At 60.8% G+C, this 15,172-nt stretch overlaps 1 protein-coding gene and 2 non-coding genes across 3 annotated transcripts; 1 reads left to right on the forward strand and 2 right to left on the reverse strand.

Moving 5' to 3' along the window:
• Nucleotides 1-4,611: 4,611 nt before the first annotated feature.
• On the reverse strand, nucleotides 4,612-4,683 carry TRNAE-UUC (transfer RNA glutamic acid (anticodon UUC)). Its single transcript has one exon. It is a non-coding gene; the product is annotated as a tRNA-Glu (tRNA).
• Nucleotides 4,684-4,974: 291 nt separating this feature from the next.
• Nucleotides 4,975-5,046, reverse strand: TRNAE-UUC (transfer RNA glutamic acid (anticodon UUC)). The gene has a single exon. It is a non-coding gene; the product is annotated as a tRNA-Glu (tRNA).
• A 1,755-nt stretch (nucleotides 5,047-6,801) lies between these two features.
• LOC140902327 (adiponectin receptor protein 1-like) lies at nucleotides 6,802-14,820 on the forward strand. Its single transcript, XM_073322300.2, is given in 9 exon segments — nucleotides 6,802-6,874; nucleotides 7,199-7,323; nucleotides 7,325-7,396; nucleotides 7,498-7,650; nucleotides 10,807-10,978; nucleotides 11,896-12,082; nucleotides 12,552-12,739; nucleotides 13,048-13,241; nucleotides 13,552-14,820. Coding segments are annotated over 9 exon segments (1,245 nt in total). The 5' UTR covers nucleotides 6,802-6,849; the 3' UTR covers nucleotides 13,681-14,820.
• The last annotated feature ends 352 nt before the right edge of the window (nucleotides 14,821-15,172 follow it).

A 15,172-nucleotide genomic window follows, 5' to 3' on the forward strand; every position in this document is an offset into this window, starting at 1 on the left:
CTAACATATTTTTCAAGAGTTGAGTACATTTTCAATTTTAAATGGCTAATACATTTTCAAAAGTGGCTAGTTAACTTTTTCAATGACCAGTACATTTTCAAACAGTGGCGCTTGTCAGGTTTTGAAAATGGCTGGTCAGTTTTCCAAAGGTGACTAGTGCATTTGCGGAAGTGGCTAGTCAATTTTTTTCAAGTGGCTAGTTCATTTTTTAAGAGACTAGTCCATTTTCCCAAAGTGGCTACTACATATGTCAAAGTGTCTTATGACTTCCAGTGCCCTGATTTCCATCTCTCTCTGACAACCATTCCCCTTTATAGACATTTCATGTTGTTCACCCCAAATCCTGAGTCACTCGTGCATGTGTCAGGCCAGGATTTTTGGCTGCTTGATGTGACAGTGGCTACAGGGCTAATGCCGTCAGTCACCACCCATTACTCCCGATCCTTTCTTGATTCCTCTCACCCATCCCTTCCACGAATAGGCCACACTTTCAAAGACAACTGGAGCAAACCTGTTTTTAAAAAGCAAATCACCATTGGCCTGGGGAACTCCCTGCTACAGGAAAAAACTGAGCAGGGTTCCAAGAAGGTATTCAGCTGGACAGAGAGAGAGACGTCTGGGTTAGCGCGGGTCTGTCTGCCTGGGAATGTGTGCGTTCTGTGCATCTATAAGCTACATCTCCCAGGGGCAGCCCTTCCACAAAATTGTGTTCATTTCCATTCCCCATTGCCCGCTGTCGATTTCCCTGTGTCCAGCCACACCACCCTTTTCCTCCCAATTCCAAGCGTCTGCCTCTGATTTCCAGATTCCCTTACATTCAACAACCACTGCGCGCTCGGCCAGCGAGGGCCCGTGATGCCAGATGTTCTACGGCTTTAGTCTGGGTCCCAAAGACCTCTGTGGGGTGATTGCCGATCCCGTGCAGCCGGGTGAATTGTGCACGGCTGCGTGGCCAGTGGCACAAGGCCTGACCTCAAGTCCGATCTTCAGATCCCAGCAATTGCACTGATGCATAGGGCTTTTGCCCTAACATTCCCACTCCTTCCTTCCTTCCTCCCCATCTCTTTTCAGCTCTTCTCCTGACGAAAAGGCACCGGAAAGGCTCCACCCACACCTCCAGGGGAGGGATTAGCCCCAGTTTGCAGACGGGAAAACTGAGGCATGGGGCAGCAAAGTCTGGCAATCTGGGCCACCCCTGTCCATCCCCAACCTTCACGGAGGGAACAGGATTGGCCTCTGTTCATCCCCCGCGCTGCTCAGCATTCAGATAATTGACTCCAATCCAATCTCAGGGCTGCATGGGTCGGGAAGGTTCCTCCCTCCCGATGCCCGCTTGCCCAGATGACTTCTGAGTTGTGTAGTCACCTTCCTCTGAAGCACCAGAGATTCTCCACAGTTAGAGATGGGACAGTGCTCTCTGAACCACTCCAGAGAACCCTTTGTCTAGATGCGTGGCTGGTGGGTCTGACTCACAGGGTCGCCAGGTTTGGGGGCAGGAAGGAATTTCCCCCCAGGGCAGACACCTACCCTGCAGCACAGGGCTCAGATCTCCTGCTGGTTTCATCTGGCCAGGGCAGATCTAAACTAATCAATTTCTGCCATAAATTGCAGGGACATCAGTCACAGTTGGTACCACCGTCTCTCCCATTCTCTGCTGTCTCCTGAGGCCTCAAATGCTTTGGTCTAAGTCACTGGGCTCCAGACTGGATGAGATTTGCCAGCTGGGACTAGCCAGGGCTGATCTAATGGTCCTGTCCAGCCTTGGATTAGCAATTTCCGAAAGCCAGAAGTACATTTTCCGAAGGGGCTAGCAAATTTTGAGGAAGGGCTAGCAAATCCTGACCCAATCAATGCACTTCTTTTGGGACACTCCCCACCCCGAATCGGGGAGCTACAGACTTGGCAAAGGGAACAATTGGAGAAAAATCTCTCGGGTCACATTGCGGAAAAAAGCCCCCGAGCCCTGTTTTTAAACGTGGCTTCAATTCCCAACAGTTGATTACTCTGCAAAGGAGCGTTCCCCGCAAAGGACAGCTTCATACTGGTATAACTGTGTCCATCGCAGGGCTTGTCAGAGTGAAATGTTTTCTAAGCACAACCTAACAAGGTCCCCATCCTGGCTCAGGAGGAAGAGCTGAGAATCCTGCAAACTTTCGGGAGCCGAAGATCTCAAAGCCAGTCCAGGGTGGGTGCATCAAAATGTTTCCTTTCAATTCCGAGCTTTTTTTCTTTTTTTTTTTAAATGTTTTTGCTGGTCAATTAACTGACGTTTCAGAAAGAAAAGTTGCTCTGAAGCAAAAAAAAAAAGAAAAGCCAATGTGTAAAGAGGGGAACCTCGAGTTAGAGCAGGGGTGATATTCCCTCTGGCTTTGGCCCTGGTGCGGCAGCTGCTGGGGTCCTGCATCCTGTTCTGGTGCCCACAATTCAGGAAGGACGTTGATCAGTCAGGGAGGGGTCAGAGAAGAGCTACAAGGATGATGAACGGGTTAGAAACCCTGCCTGAGAGTGAGAGACGCCAGCAGCTCAGTCTAGTTGGCTGAACAAAGAGAAGGAGAAGGGGTGACTTGAACCCAGTACCTGCGTGGGGGACAGAAATTTGGTACTAAAAAGCTCTCCAATCTTACAAAGCTCTTACGAGATTCACAGATCCTCAGGCCAGAAGGGACCATAATGAGCATCCTGTCTGCCCCCCTGTATCCCACAGGCTGGAGAACTGCCCCCCAATTAGTCCTAGGGCCGAGTGTTTAGAAAAACAGCCCAGCAGCCAGTGACAGAGAATCAATCACGACTCTTGGTCGATTGTCCCGATGGTTCACGGCTCTCCCCGTTAAACACTGGTGCCTTATTCCCAGGCTGACTTTGCCTAGCTTTGACCTCCTGCTGCTGAACTGACGGGCCCCTTATTAAATATTTGTTCCCCGCCTCGGAATCAAGTCAGCCTGTGGTAGCTGGAGTTGGGGTGTACACTGTAATGAGCGGGAGCAGGCTGCGTGTTTGAGTGGAGGCCGGGGGTCGGTAGCTCCCGTTTGCCCCATGTTGTCAGGGGAGGAGTCTTCCCAACAGGTGCTGTTAACTCGAGCACAGGCCTGTCTGTCCTGCAGCGCTCAGTAATGATGCTGCGCTGGCTGCATTTGAGGAGAGAACCCAGGAGTCCTGGCTCCCAACCCCCCCCCCCCTTTCCAACCCACTAGACCCCACTCCCCAAGCCAGGGAGAGAACCCAGATGTCCTGATCCCCAGCCCCATTCCAACCCACTAGATCCTGCTCTCCTCCCAGAGCTGGGAGAGAACCCAGGAGTTCTGATTCCAAGCCCCCCTCATTCCAACCCACTCCCCTCCCAAAGCTGGGGGAGAACTCATGAGTCACGACTCCCAGCCCCCTGCTCTAACCCCATGCCCCTTCCAGAGGAGGTGGTATCTTGGAACCAGGAGCACTATCCCCGTGTGGCACTGAGATGCAGCCACCTCTGGGGTGGAGCAGCAGGGGAACAGCCGCACTGCGGCAGCACACGAGGCTGGCAAGCTGTGGAAAGTTGGCCGTGAAGGGACGGGGTTATTCCAGGCATGCTTGGCTCAGGGCCTGTCGGGAATCTGGACAGGACTTGCTGTCTCTGCGTCAGCCTTCAGGAGGTTAAGTAGGTCAGCCCCGTCGGAGGCTGGCAGGGACAGCATCACGCTCTGCATCTAATTGCACCTGACGAAGCATCTTGGCTTCCAAACCAGCCCATCCGTCACTCCCCAGGAGCTCAAGGTCAGACGTGAGCACACAGGTTGTCCCTGCGCTTGTGGATAAAAAGGAGGGCTCGCCTGGTGCTGAGATGCAGCCAGCTCTGGGGCACGGCAGCTAGGGAACAGCTGAGCATAACATCGCATGGGGATAGGTCGCCTGGTAGTGAGATGCAGCCAGCTCTCGGGCGGGGAAACGCCCCCATGCTGAGCTGTTCAGTAATTTGCAAGAGGCTGTGAAGACAAGACTGTTGTCCTGGATCCCTTTCCGAGGCTGCTGTGGGGTCTAAAATGCGTCCGACATGCCAGTGGCCTCCTGTGGTTTTATATCCGCTGCTCCGGCTGGGTCATTAAGGTTCCTTTACTGACCCTCCTGCTAAATATCTGGCCAACAGGGATAAATAGAAACATTTCGCTGTAGGAAAAATCTAGAAGGAAGATACAAAAAGTGTCTTGGCATCAGCTGGCTCAGAACAAGGAGACTTTCCCCTCTAGGGGGTGCCAGCTCCCACCTGCCCCAAGGTGGGGCGCTGCCTAGCTCAGGGATGGCAGCGGGAGGGCAGGGGTATGCAGCAGTTTCATCACTGAGGCTGCAGCAGCCCCTAGCCCTAGGGTCGGGATTTGCAGCTGATTTGGCTTCCTGAATCAATGCATGTGTTTGTTTGTTTGTTTTCAAATGAGCACTTGACAACTTGGTGGGAGGGGAGTGGGGTCTAGCGGTTAGAGCGGGTGGGAGCCAGGACTCCTGGGTCCTCTCCCTGGACTCGAGGAGGGGAGTGGGGTCTCGTGGGTTAGAGCAGGGGCGCCAGGACTCCTGGGTTCTGGAAGGGGAAGGGCGGGAGTCTGAGGTTCTCTTTTCTCCCCTCTGAGCAAAAGAACTTCCTCTTTCCCACACCGGGAGTCGAACCCGGGCCGCCTGGGTGAAAACCAGGAATCCTAACCGCTAGACCATGTGGGACTGAGCTGCTGCTCCCTCTGTTGGAGCTGGCCTGAGGAGCGGCCGTGGGGCACTGTAGCGCCACCTAGCGGGGGAGCTCGGGAGAGACCCCACCCCACCATGGGGCAGCCCCACAACTCTCGGCTCCTCTCCGCCCATCCCTCGCCCCGCAAGGCCTCCGTGCCCCACCCCGCCGGCCCGAGGATCATTCCCCCACCCCCCGTGAAACCAGAGCGGAAGCGGAGCCGGCCTCTGAGCTCCTGCCTGCAAGGGGGGGGGGGGAAAAAAAACTGAAAAAAAAAACCACGGCTGTTCCCATACCGGGAGTCGAACCCGGGCCGCCTGGGTGAAAACCAGGAATCCTGACCGCTAGACCATATGGGAGGTGCTGGGGGAAAGCCCTGCACACAGGCACAAGTGATGCGTTCACACACCCCCTCTCAGCATCATGCCGGATTTCCAGCCTGCGCCTCCTGCCAGGGCTCAATCCTTCCTCTGAGGCTGGAGCAGCCCCATTGCAAGGAGGCCCCATGGAAAAGGGTGACACGCGTAGGGGGCACAACCCGGCCCCCGTGCTAAGGGACGTCACCCCCGTGCGAAGGGCCCTGGCCCCCATGTGAAAGGCTCCAGCTCTGTGCAAAGGGCCCTGGCCCCCGTGCAAAGGGATGTGACCCCCGAGCAAAGGGCCCTGGCCCCTGTGCAAAGTGATGTGACCCCCGAGCAAAGGGCCCTGGCCCCAGTGCGAAGGGACGTGACCCCCGAGCGAAGGGACGTGACCCCCGTGTGAAGGGACGTGACCCCCGAGCAAAGGACCCTGGCCCCCGTGCGAAGGGATGTGACCCCCGAGCAAAGGGCTCTGTCCCCCGTGCAAAGGGACGTGTCCCCCATGCGAAGGGACGTGACCCCTGAGCAAAGGGCCCTGGCCCCTGTGCAAAGGTTTGTGATCCCCATGTGAAGGGCCCTGTCCCCCGTGCGAAGGGACATGACCCCCAAGCGAAGGGACGTGACCCCCGTGTGAAGGGACGTGACCCCCAAGCAAAGGACCCTGGCCCCCGTGTGAAGGGACGTGACCCCCAAGCAAAGGACCCTGGCCCCCGTGTGAAGGGACGTGGCCCCCAAGCAAAGGACCCTGGCCCCCGTGTGAAGGGACGTGACCCCCAAGCAAAGGACCCTGGCCCCCGTGTGAAGGGACGTGACCCCCAAGCAAAGGACCCTGGCCCCCGTGTGAAGGGACGTGGCCCCCAAGCAAAGGACCCTGGCCCCCGTGTGAAGGGACGTGACCCCCAAGCAAAGGACCCTGGCCCCCATGCGAAGGGATGTGACCCCCGTGCAAAGGGCTCTGGCCTCTGTGAAAAGGGACATGACCCCTGTGCGAAGGGATGTGACCCCCGTGCAAAGGGATTGATCCATCTTTACTCTCCCTTCACCCCCCCACCCCCCCGTTTCTGTGCTCCGGGCCCTTTCAGCGTTGCCATGGCAATGGCAAAAAGAAAAGGGGGTGGGCGGGGACGCGGCCAAGGGAAGTTATCCCTGACAGACGGGCACCAGGGCCAATCAGAGGAGGACGTCGGGCAGAGGGGCGGGGATTGGGTTCTGGCTGCTGCTGCTTCCAGGGCTGCTGGGTGAGGGGGGGGGCAGAGAGATGGGGGGGCAGATATAGGGCAGAGAGCTGGGGGCCTGGGGGCAGGGGGATGGGAGGTTGGGGCCTGGTGGGGGCTGGGGTCCTGAGACAGGGGATGGGGGCCTGGTGGGAGGATGGGGATTGGAAACAGGGGATTGGAGACTGAGGCCCTGTTGGGGGGCTGGAAGCAAGGGGGTGGGGAAGCTGGGGGCCTGAGATGGGGCCCTGGTGGGGGGGTGGGGGCCTAAGAGCTTTTGGGGATGTGCCAAGGGGAGGCAGGGGGTCTGAGATGGGGGGATGGGGTAGGTGGGAGGATGAGGGAGGGGGGCTGAGTAGGTGGGATGATGGGAGCTGGAGGCAGGGGGATGGGGAAAGTGGGGGGCTGGAGGCAGGGGCAGACTGGGGGCCTGAGATGGGGGGGCTGGGGGTGAGGAGGGGGTCTGACCGGGGCGTGGAGGTGGTTCTGGAAGGGAAGGGAAGGCTGGGGCTGATGGGGGTTGGATGTAGACTGTGGGAGTTGGGGACCCAGGGCCATAGGGTGTGGTGTGGGGCAGTGGAGCACAGGGATGTGGGGAGTAACCTGGGAAGCAGGTGCGCTGGAACAGCTTTGAGAGACTGGGGCGGGGGGGGGGGGCTCTAAGGGTAGTGTGGGGCTGGGATATGTGGGGGCTACCGGGAGGATAGTGGGTGGGAGGTTGCGGGGCTGCGATCGGGGCTTGAAAGGTGGGTGGGGGGCTGGTGGGACTGGGATGCAGTGTGGGAGGATTGGGGGCTGGTGGGGGGCTGGGACATGGGAGGTTCTGGGTGGGGCACTGGGGGCAGGAGGCCGTGGGGGGTGAGGGCACTGGGGGCGGGCTCAATGGGGGGCTCTGGGTAGACCCAGGGGCTCATGCTCTGCTTCCCCCTCCCGCCCAGACCGACGGGACCATGAGGCGGGCAGGCAGGAGAATCTGAACTGGGCTGTGGGCCTGGGGGGGAGGCAGCAGCAAAGGCTGGGACCCTCCCCTGGCTCCCCCTTTCTCCTCTGGCGTCCGCACAGGAGGTGGCCCCATATGTGGCGGGCCAGAGGCGCTGGCAGAGATGGGACCCCTGCTGGGGGAGGACACTAGCCAGGTGAGCATGGGGCTAGTTGGCGACCCCTAGATCCACCCAGCCCCCCATCCTCGGGCTGGATGGGAGCCGCTGCCTCGGTTGATCTCGGCCCTTCTCTCCAGCAGGGGGCGGAGGTAGGGGCCGAGCCGGCGGGCTGGGGGGCCGCTGTGCAGTGGGGAGCTGAGGAGCCAGACGATGCGGACCCCATGCGAGTCCTCACACTGCCGCTCCAGGCCCAGCAAGCCATGGGGAGGATGGAGGAGTTTGTCTTTAAGGTAAGTGGCATGGAGCAGTGGTTGGGGGGAGGGGCTGGGAGCCAGGACTCCAGGGTTCTCTCCCCAGCTCTGGGAGGGGAGTGATGTCTAGTGGTTAGAGCGGGGGGGCTGGGAGCCAGGACTCCTACACAGCTATGCCCAGTCAGTTGTACCATGTTTGTGCTCTCTCTGTTCCGGTGCCAGGGGTGTGGGTCACGAGTTTGGGGGTGGTTTGGGGAAAGCCCAGCACGGGGCCCCTAGATGTAGCGATGTGGGGCCTGCTCCCCTGCTCCCCGTCCATGTGGGGATGACACTGTGCAGCAGAGGATGGGGAGGGGAGGGGAGGAGTTGTTCTGGGAGGGCCCCTCCTACTGCCTGAGCTCTTCGTCTGTGAGCATGTCCGTCTGTCTGTCCATCTCCCCCTTTGTCATTTGGCATTCCCGTCCATCTGTCCATCTGTCCACTATTGGGTGTTCCTGTCCATCCGTCCATCCATTCATCACTGAGCGTTCCCATCCATCTGTCCATCCATCTGTCCATTGATCACTGGGCGTTCCCATCCATCTGTCCATCTGTCCGTCCACCCATTCATCCATCACTGGACACTCCCGTCCATCTGTCCATCCGTCAGTCTATCCATCACTGGGCATTCCCATCCATCTGTCCATCCGTCCGTCCATCCATCACTGGGCGTTCCCATCCATACGTCCGTCCATTAATCACTGGGCGTTCCTGTCCATCTGTCCATCCATTCATCACTGGGCATTCCTGTCCATGTGTCCATCCATCCGTCCATTCATCACTGGGCGTTCCCGTCCATCTGTTCATCCATTCATCACTGGGAGTTTCCCATCCATCCATCCGTCCATCCACCACTGGGCATTCCCATCCATCTGTCCATCCGTCCGTCCATCTATCACTGGGCATTCCCATCCATCTGTCCATCCATCCGTCCATCCACCACTGGGCGTTCCCATCCATACGTCTGTCCATCCATCTCTAGGCGTTCCCGTCCATCTGTTCATCCGTCCATCCATCCATCACTGGGCGTTCCCGTCCGTCTGTCCATCTGTCCGTCCATCCATCACTGGGCTTTCCCGTCCGTCTGTCCATCCGTCCGTCCATCCATCACTGGGCTTTCCCGTCCGTCTGTCCATCCGTCCATCCATCCATCACTGGGCTTTCCCATCCGTCTGTCCATCCGTCCATCCATCCATCACTGGGCTTTCCCGTCCATCTGTCCATCCATCCATCACTGGGCATTCCCATCCAGCCATCCGTCCATCCCTCACTGGGCATTCCCATCCGTCTGTCCATCCGTCCGTCCATCTATCACTGGGCATTCCCATCCATCTGTTCATCCATCCATCCATCCACCACTGGGCGTTCCCATCCATACGTCTGTCCATCCATCTCTAGACGTTCCCGTCCATCTGTCCATCCGTCCGTCCATTCATCACTGGGCATTCCTGTCCATCCGTCCATCCATCCATCACTGTGCGTTCCCATCCATCCATCCATCCGTCCATCCCTCACTGGGCATTCCCGTCCATCTGTCCATCCATCAATCCATCATTGGACACTCGTCCATCTATCCATCCATCCGTCCATCCATCTGTCCATCCACCACTGGGAGTTCCTGTCCATCTGTCCGTCCATCCATCACTGGGCATTCCCGTCCGTCTGTCTATCCATCTGTCCATCCATCACTGGGCATTCCTGTCCATCCCTCCATCCGTCTCTCCATCCCTGAGCATGCCTGCAAATCCATCCATCCATGCGGATGCCGTCCCTCCTCTTACCCCCGCACCTCTCAGCATCTCCAGTCTCTCTCCAGCTCTGCAGCCCCTCCATCCCCACCTGTCCCGTTCCCCTGGGCCAGTAGGGGCCGCCTGGGGGCTCGGGGTGTCCTGGCCAGGCCCTGTGCCTGCCCATGGGCCAGCTGCCCGCAGGGGCTCAGGACGTGGCACAGTGGGCTGGCAGGGGGCATTGTGACCTCAGCAGCCCAGCCATGCTGCCTGGCTTCCCTGAGCCTGCCCATGACAGCATCCCAGCTACCCCTGGTGGCAGGACCCTCCTCGGGTCTCTGCCCGGCCATGCCAGGGCCCACCCCAGAGCCAGGGGAGGGGATTGATCGGCAGGGCCGGAGGGGGGCAAAGGGGTTGGGGTTTGGTGGCAGCACGATCCCCAGCCCCACCGGGCTCGGCGCTTGGGCCCAGCCGGCCCCACCGGACCATGGGGAGCAGGGACAGGAAAGCAACCAGAGACGCCGGCACCAGCACTGAGGAGGACGAGGTCTGGAGAAAGGCAAGCAGCTGCCCGGGGCTGGGAGCCAGGACTCCTGGGTTCTCTCCCCAACTCTGGGAGGGGCGGGGGGCGGGTCTAGTGCAGGGGAGGGCAAACGTTTTGGCCTGAGGGCCACATCTGGGTATGGAAATTGTATGGCAGGCCATGAATGCTCATGAAATTGAGGGTTAGGGGGTGGGTGGGCTCTGGCTGGGGGTGTGGGCTCTGGGGTGAGGGTGGGGATGAGGGGTTCGGAGGGCCGGAGGGGGATCAGGGCTGGGGCAGGGGGTTGGGGCACGGGAGGGGCCAGGGGGGCAGGTTTACCTCAATCAGGTCCCGGAAACAGTGGTATGTCCCCAACTCTGGCTCCTACATGGAGGCATGGCCAGGCAGCTCTCCGCATTGCCCTGTCCACAGGCACCGCCCCTGCAGCTCCCATTGGCTGTGATTCCAGGCCAATGGGAGCTGTGGGGTGGCGCTTCTGGTGGGGACAGCATGCGGAGCCCCCTGGCTGCACTTACGCACAGGAGCTGGAGGCGGGGATGTGCTGTTGCTACCAGGAGCCGTGCGGAATGGGGCAAGACCCCAACTCTGCTTCCCAGCTGGAGCAGGGCAAGCCCCAGACCCCCACTTCCCGGTGGGAGCTCGAGGGCCAAATTAAAACGTTGGGAGGGCCAGATGCAGAAACGTTGGGAGGGCCAGATGCAGCCCCCGGGCCATCGTTTGCCCACCATTGGTCTAGTGGTTAGAGCGAGGCGGGGGCAGGTCTGGGTGCCAGGACTCCTGGGTTCTGTCCCCAGCTCTGGGAGGGGCAGGAAGGGTCTAGTGGTTAAAGTGGGGGTGGGGGCTGGGAGCCAGGACTCCTGGGTTCTATCCCGGCTCTCTCTGCAGGTGTGGGAGGGGCGCTGGAGGGTCTTCCCGCACGATGTGCTGCCCGACTGGCTGAAGGACAACGACTTCCTTCTCCACGGGCACCGCCCGCCCATGCCTTCCTTCCGCGCCTGCTTCCGCAGCATCTTCCGCCTGCACACGGAGACCGGCAACATCTGGACACACCTCATTGGTCAGTGGGACCCAGGCGTCCGGAGGCGGCGGGGAGGGCTCAGCAGGGATGCTCCAGCTGTGTTTTCGATGGGCACATCTGTGGCGAAGTGGGACTGTTCTTAATGTTTCCTCTGAATAGTGTGGGAGTGCCTCAGTTTCCCCTAGGCAGTTCTTAAGTCTCTAGGGGGTGGGGTAAGGGTGTATGATCGTTGCAGAGCCCTAGAGGGCAGGTGTGTGCAGGGGTCTGGACACAGAGAATGGCCGACACCTTGTTTCCTGGCCACTGATGGCCTGGGCCCTTCCCCCCTGCCAGGTGAGAGCTAAAGGGTTGGAGAACAAAGGGATCAGGTGACCTCCTGGCCCGGGAAAGGGACAAAGCCCAGAGGAGGGGGGGCTGGAGGGAGTTTCAGTTTTGGGGCTGGCTGGGACATGGAGTGAAGGGCAGACGTGGTTGTCTGGCTCCCTGCCCCCCAAAATGGACCCAGCTGAGGGGTCCTGTTCTCTGCACCTACAAGTTCTGTGTTAGACCATGTTCCTGTCGTCTAATAAACCTCTGTGTTACTGGCTGGCTGAGAGTCCCGTCTGACTGCGGAGTTGGGGGGCAGGACCCTCTGGCTTCCCCAGGACCCTGCCTGGGCGGACTCGCTGGGGGAAGCGCACGGAGGGGCAGAGGAGGCTGAATGCTCCGAGGTCAGACCCAGGAAGGTGGAAGCCGTGTGAGCTGTGTGTCCTGCAGATAGGCTGCTCCCAGAGAGGAGACTTCCCCAAAGTCCTGACTGGCTTCATGGGGAGCAGTTCCAGAGCATCGCCCGGGGACTCCGTGACAACATCTCAGCGCCAGGCGAGCTGTCCCCATGTGGCGTTATGTGCGGCTGTTCCCCAGCTGCCCTGCCCCAGAGGTGGTTGCATTTGGACTCTCCTCTCCTCCCATTACAGGCGCCCTCTTCTTCCTCGTCTTGGGCATTGGCTACATGTTCAGCCCCAACATGAATTACAGGGCCCCCGTCCAGGAGCGGGTCGTCTTCGGGACGTTTTTCCTGGGGGCCACCCTCTGCCTCTGCTTCTCCTGCCTCTTCCACACGGTGTACTGCCACTCGGAGAGAGTGTCCCGCACCTTCTCCAAGTGAGCACCCAGCCCCGGGGGCGAGGCACTGCCAGGCCGGACGCCTGGGTTCTTCTAGCCACCAATCAGGAAAGGAAGTGGAATCTGGGGTGGCCCGGTCGGGGCTGGGAGCCAGGAATTTTTAGATCTCTCCCCAGCTCTGGGAGGGGAGTGAGGTCTAGTGGTTAGAGCGGGGAGATGGGGGGCAGCCAGGTCTCCTGGGTTCTTTCCCTGGCTCTGGGAGGGGAGTGGGGCCTAGTGGTTAGAGCGGGGGGGTGGCAGCTAGGTCTCCTGGGTTCTTTCCCTGGCTCTGGGAGGGGAGTGGGGCCTAGTGGTTAGAACGGGGAGCAGCCAGGACTCCTTGGTTCTCTCTCTGGTTCTGGGAGGGGAGCGGGGTCTGGTGGGTTAGAGCAGTGCCGGGCCTGGGAGCCAGGACTCCTGGGTTCTCTCCCCAGCTCTGGGAGGGGAGTCATGTCTGCTGTCCCCGCAGGCTGGATTACTCGGGCATCACACTGCTGATCGTGGGCAGCTTCGTGCCCTGGCTGTATTACTCCTTCTACTGCTCGCCCCAGCCCCAGCTCATCTACCTCATCATCGTCTGCGCGCTGGGGGTCACAGCCATCACCGTGTCCCAGTGGGACCATTTCGCCACACCCCAGTACCGCGCCGTGCGGGCAGGTGAGCGCCTGGATTGGAGGGGCTGGCCCTGGGGCAGGGGGCAGGGCACAGGGTGCTGGCAGTGGGATAAGGGGCTGGGCACAGGAGGTGGCCGGGGGCTGGCAGTGGGGGCAGGGGGTGGCTGGACAAAGAGGGGGGCTGGGAGGGCAGGGGGCTGGGCATGGGCTGGCAGTGGGCGCAGGGCACCGGGGGCCGCTGGCAGTGGGCGCAGGGCACCGGGGGCCGCTGGCAGTGGGGGCTGTGGGTCGGGCACAGGGGGCACTTGGAGGCGGGCACGCACCCTGACCCCTCTCTCTGCCTGGCGGCAGGCGTGTTTCTGGGTCTGGGGCTCAGCGGGCTGGTGCCCACCCTGCACTTCATGCTGGCCGAGGGGCCGGTGCGGGCGGTGACGGCCGGGCAGATGGGCTGGCTCTTCCTCATGGCGCTGCTCTACATCCTGGGCGCGGTGGTGTACGCCGCCCGCGTGCCCGAGCGCTTCTTCCCCGGCAAGTGCGACATCTGGGTGAGTCCCCCCTGCACAGCCTGCTGGGAGCCCGGACGCCTGGGTTCTCTCCCGGGGCTGGGAGGGGAGGGGGGTCTAGTGGTCAGAGCAGAGTGGGGCTGGGAGCCTGGATGCCTGGGTTCTCTCCGCAGCCTTGCTCCAGGCTCTGTGTGTCCCTAACCCGTGCCCTGGGTGGGGCAGGGCTGATCCTTACCCCCATCCTGGGGGAGGTGGGTGCCCAGGGAGGGGGGCGGGGCCTGGTTTGCTCCTGCCAGGGGAGGTGGGCGGAGCCAGGCTCACCCCTCCCCCTTTCTCCCCCCCCTCCCCGCAGTTCCACTCCCACCAGATCTTCCACGTGCTGGTGGTGGCGGGCGCCGGCGTCCACCTCCACGGGGTCTCCCAGCTCCAGGCCTTCCGCTCTTCACTGGGGGGCACCTGCACCAAGAGCACTGTGCTGTGACCCCCCCCGGACCCACTGGATCCCGCCCCGGGGGGCCTGGCCCCGGGCGACCAGATCCCACCCCGGGGGACGTGGCCCCGGGTGCCGAGCGACCAGATCCCACCCCGGGGGGCCTGGCCCCGGGTGCCGAGCGACCAGATCCCACCCCGGGGGGCCTGGCCCCGGGTGCCGAGCGACCAGATCCCACCCCGGGGGGCCTGGCCCCGGGTGCCGAGCGACCAGATCCCACCCCGGGGGGCCTGGCCCCGGGTGCCGAGCGACCAGATCCCACCCCGGGGGGCCTGGCCCCGGGTGCCGAGCAACCAGATCCCACCCCGGGGGGCCTGGCCCCGGGTGCCGAGCAACCAGATCCACCCAGAGGATGTGGCCTGGCCCCGGGTGCCGAGCGACCAGATCCACCCAGAGGATGTGGCCTCAGATGCCAGTGGAGGAGAGCTGCCACGGGAGGCGTGGCCTCCGGCACCGACCAACCAATCCCAGCCTCAACCAGTCAATCACGCCAGGGGAGGTTGCCGCCTTTAACACCAATTGACCAATCGCAGCACTGGATTCAGGGCCTCACTCGCCAACCAAGCCTGTCCTCCAGCAGCCGATCACATGACAGAAGGCGGGCCCTCAGATGACAACTGACCAATTGGCCCACTAGGAGTGTGGCCTTGGACCCTGACCAACCAATCAGACCATGGAGTAGTGATAGCTGATCCTGACTGACCAATTGCCCCAAATGGGGCGTGACCTAAGACTCTGACCAACGAATCACACCACATGGGGTGTGGCCTCAGACACCAACCAACCACTCATGCCATGGACTTGTGATGTTACACAGTAACCAACCAATCGCACCATGGAGATGTTACTGCGATCACTAACTGACCAATCGCAACGTGGGAGGCGTGGCCCTATGACACAGACTGATCCATCCCACTTTGGGTGGGCCAATCAAGCCAAGGGGGCGTGGCTTCTTTTAAAGGGGACATTACCTAATATTTTTGTTGTGCCTGCCCCATATTTTTCCCCTGTTGCACTGTGGGGGGGGGGTGGTATTTAGCAACTCACTGCACCTATTTTTAGCTTAATCTCCCACCCCAATTTCTCAGTCTCTGGCCCTTTAAGAAACTTGGGCGTGTCCCCTCTTGGAAAGGCGTGTAGTTCTTGTTTGTGGAGGACTGGGGCGGGGGCGGGCGGAGGGGGGGGCAGAGAAGAACTCCTGCCCCTTTAAGAGTTGCTCAGGGGGTGGGGTTGATCCCGAAATATTCTCTCCCCTGCTTGCCCCAAGCCAGCCTGAGTGACTGGGGACAGGCCTGGGAGCCAGGACTCCTGGGTTCTCTCCCCAGCTGGGGGAGGGGAGTGGGGTCTGGTGGGTTAGAGCCAGGGGCTGGGATCTGGGACTCCTGGGTTCTCTCCACGGCTGGGGGAGGGGAGTGGGGGCTAGTGGTTAGAGCAGGGAGGGGGGCCTGGGAGCCAGGACTCCTGGGTTCTCTCCCCAGCTGGG

This window comes from Lepidochelys kempii, chromosome 23, assembly GCF_965140285.1.
Source record: "Lepidochelys kempii isolate rLepKem1 chromosome 23, rLepKem1.hap1, whole genome shotgun sequence".
Classification (NCBI taxonomy): Eukaryota; Metazoa; Chordata; order Testudines; family Cheloniidae; genus Lepidochelys; species Lepidochelys kempii.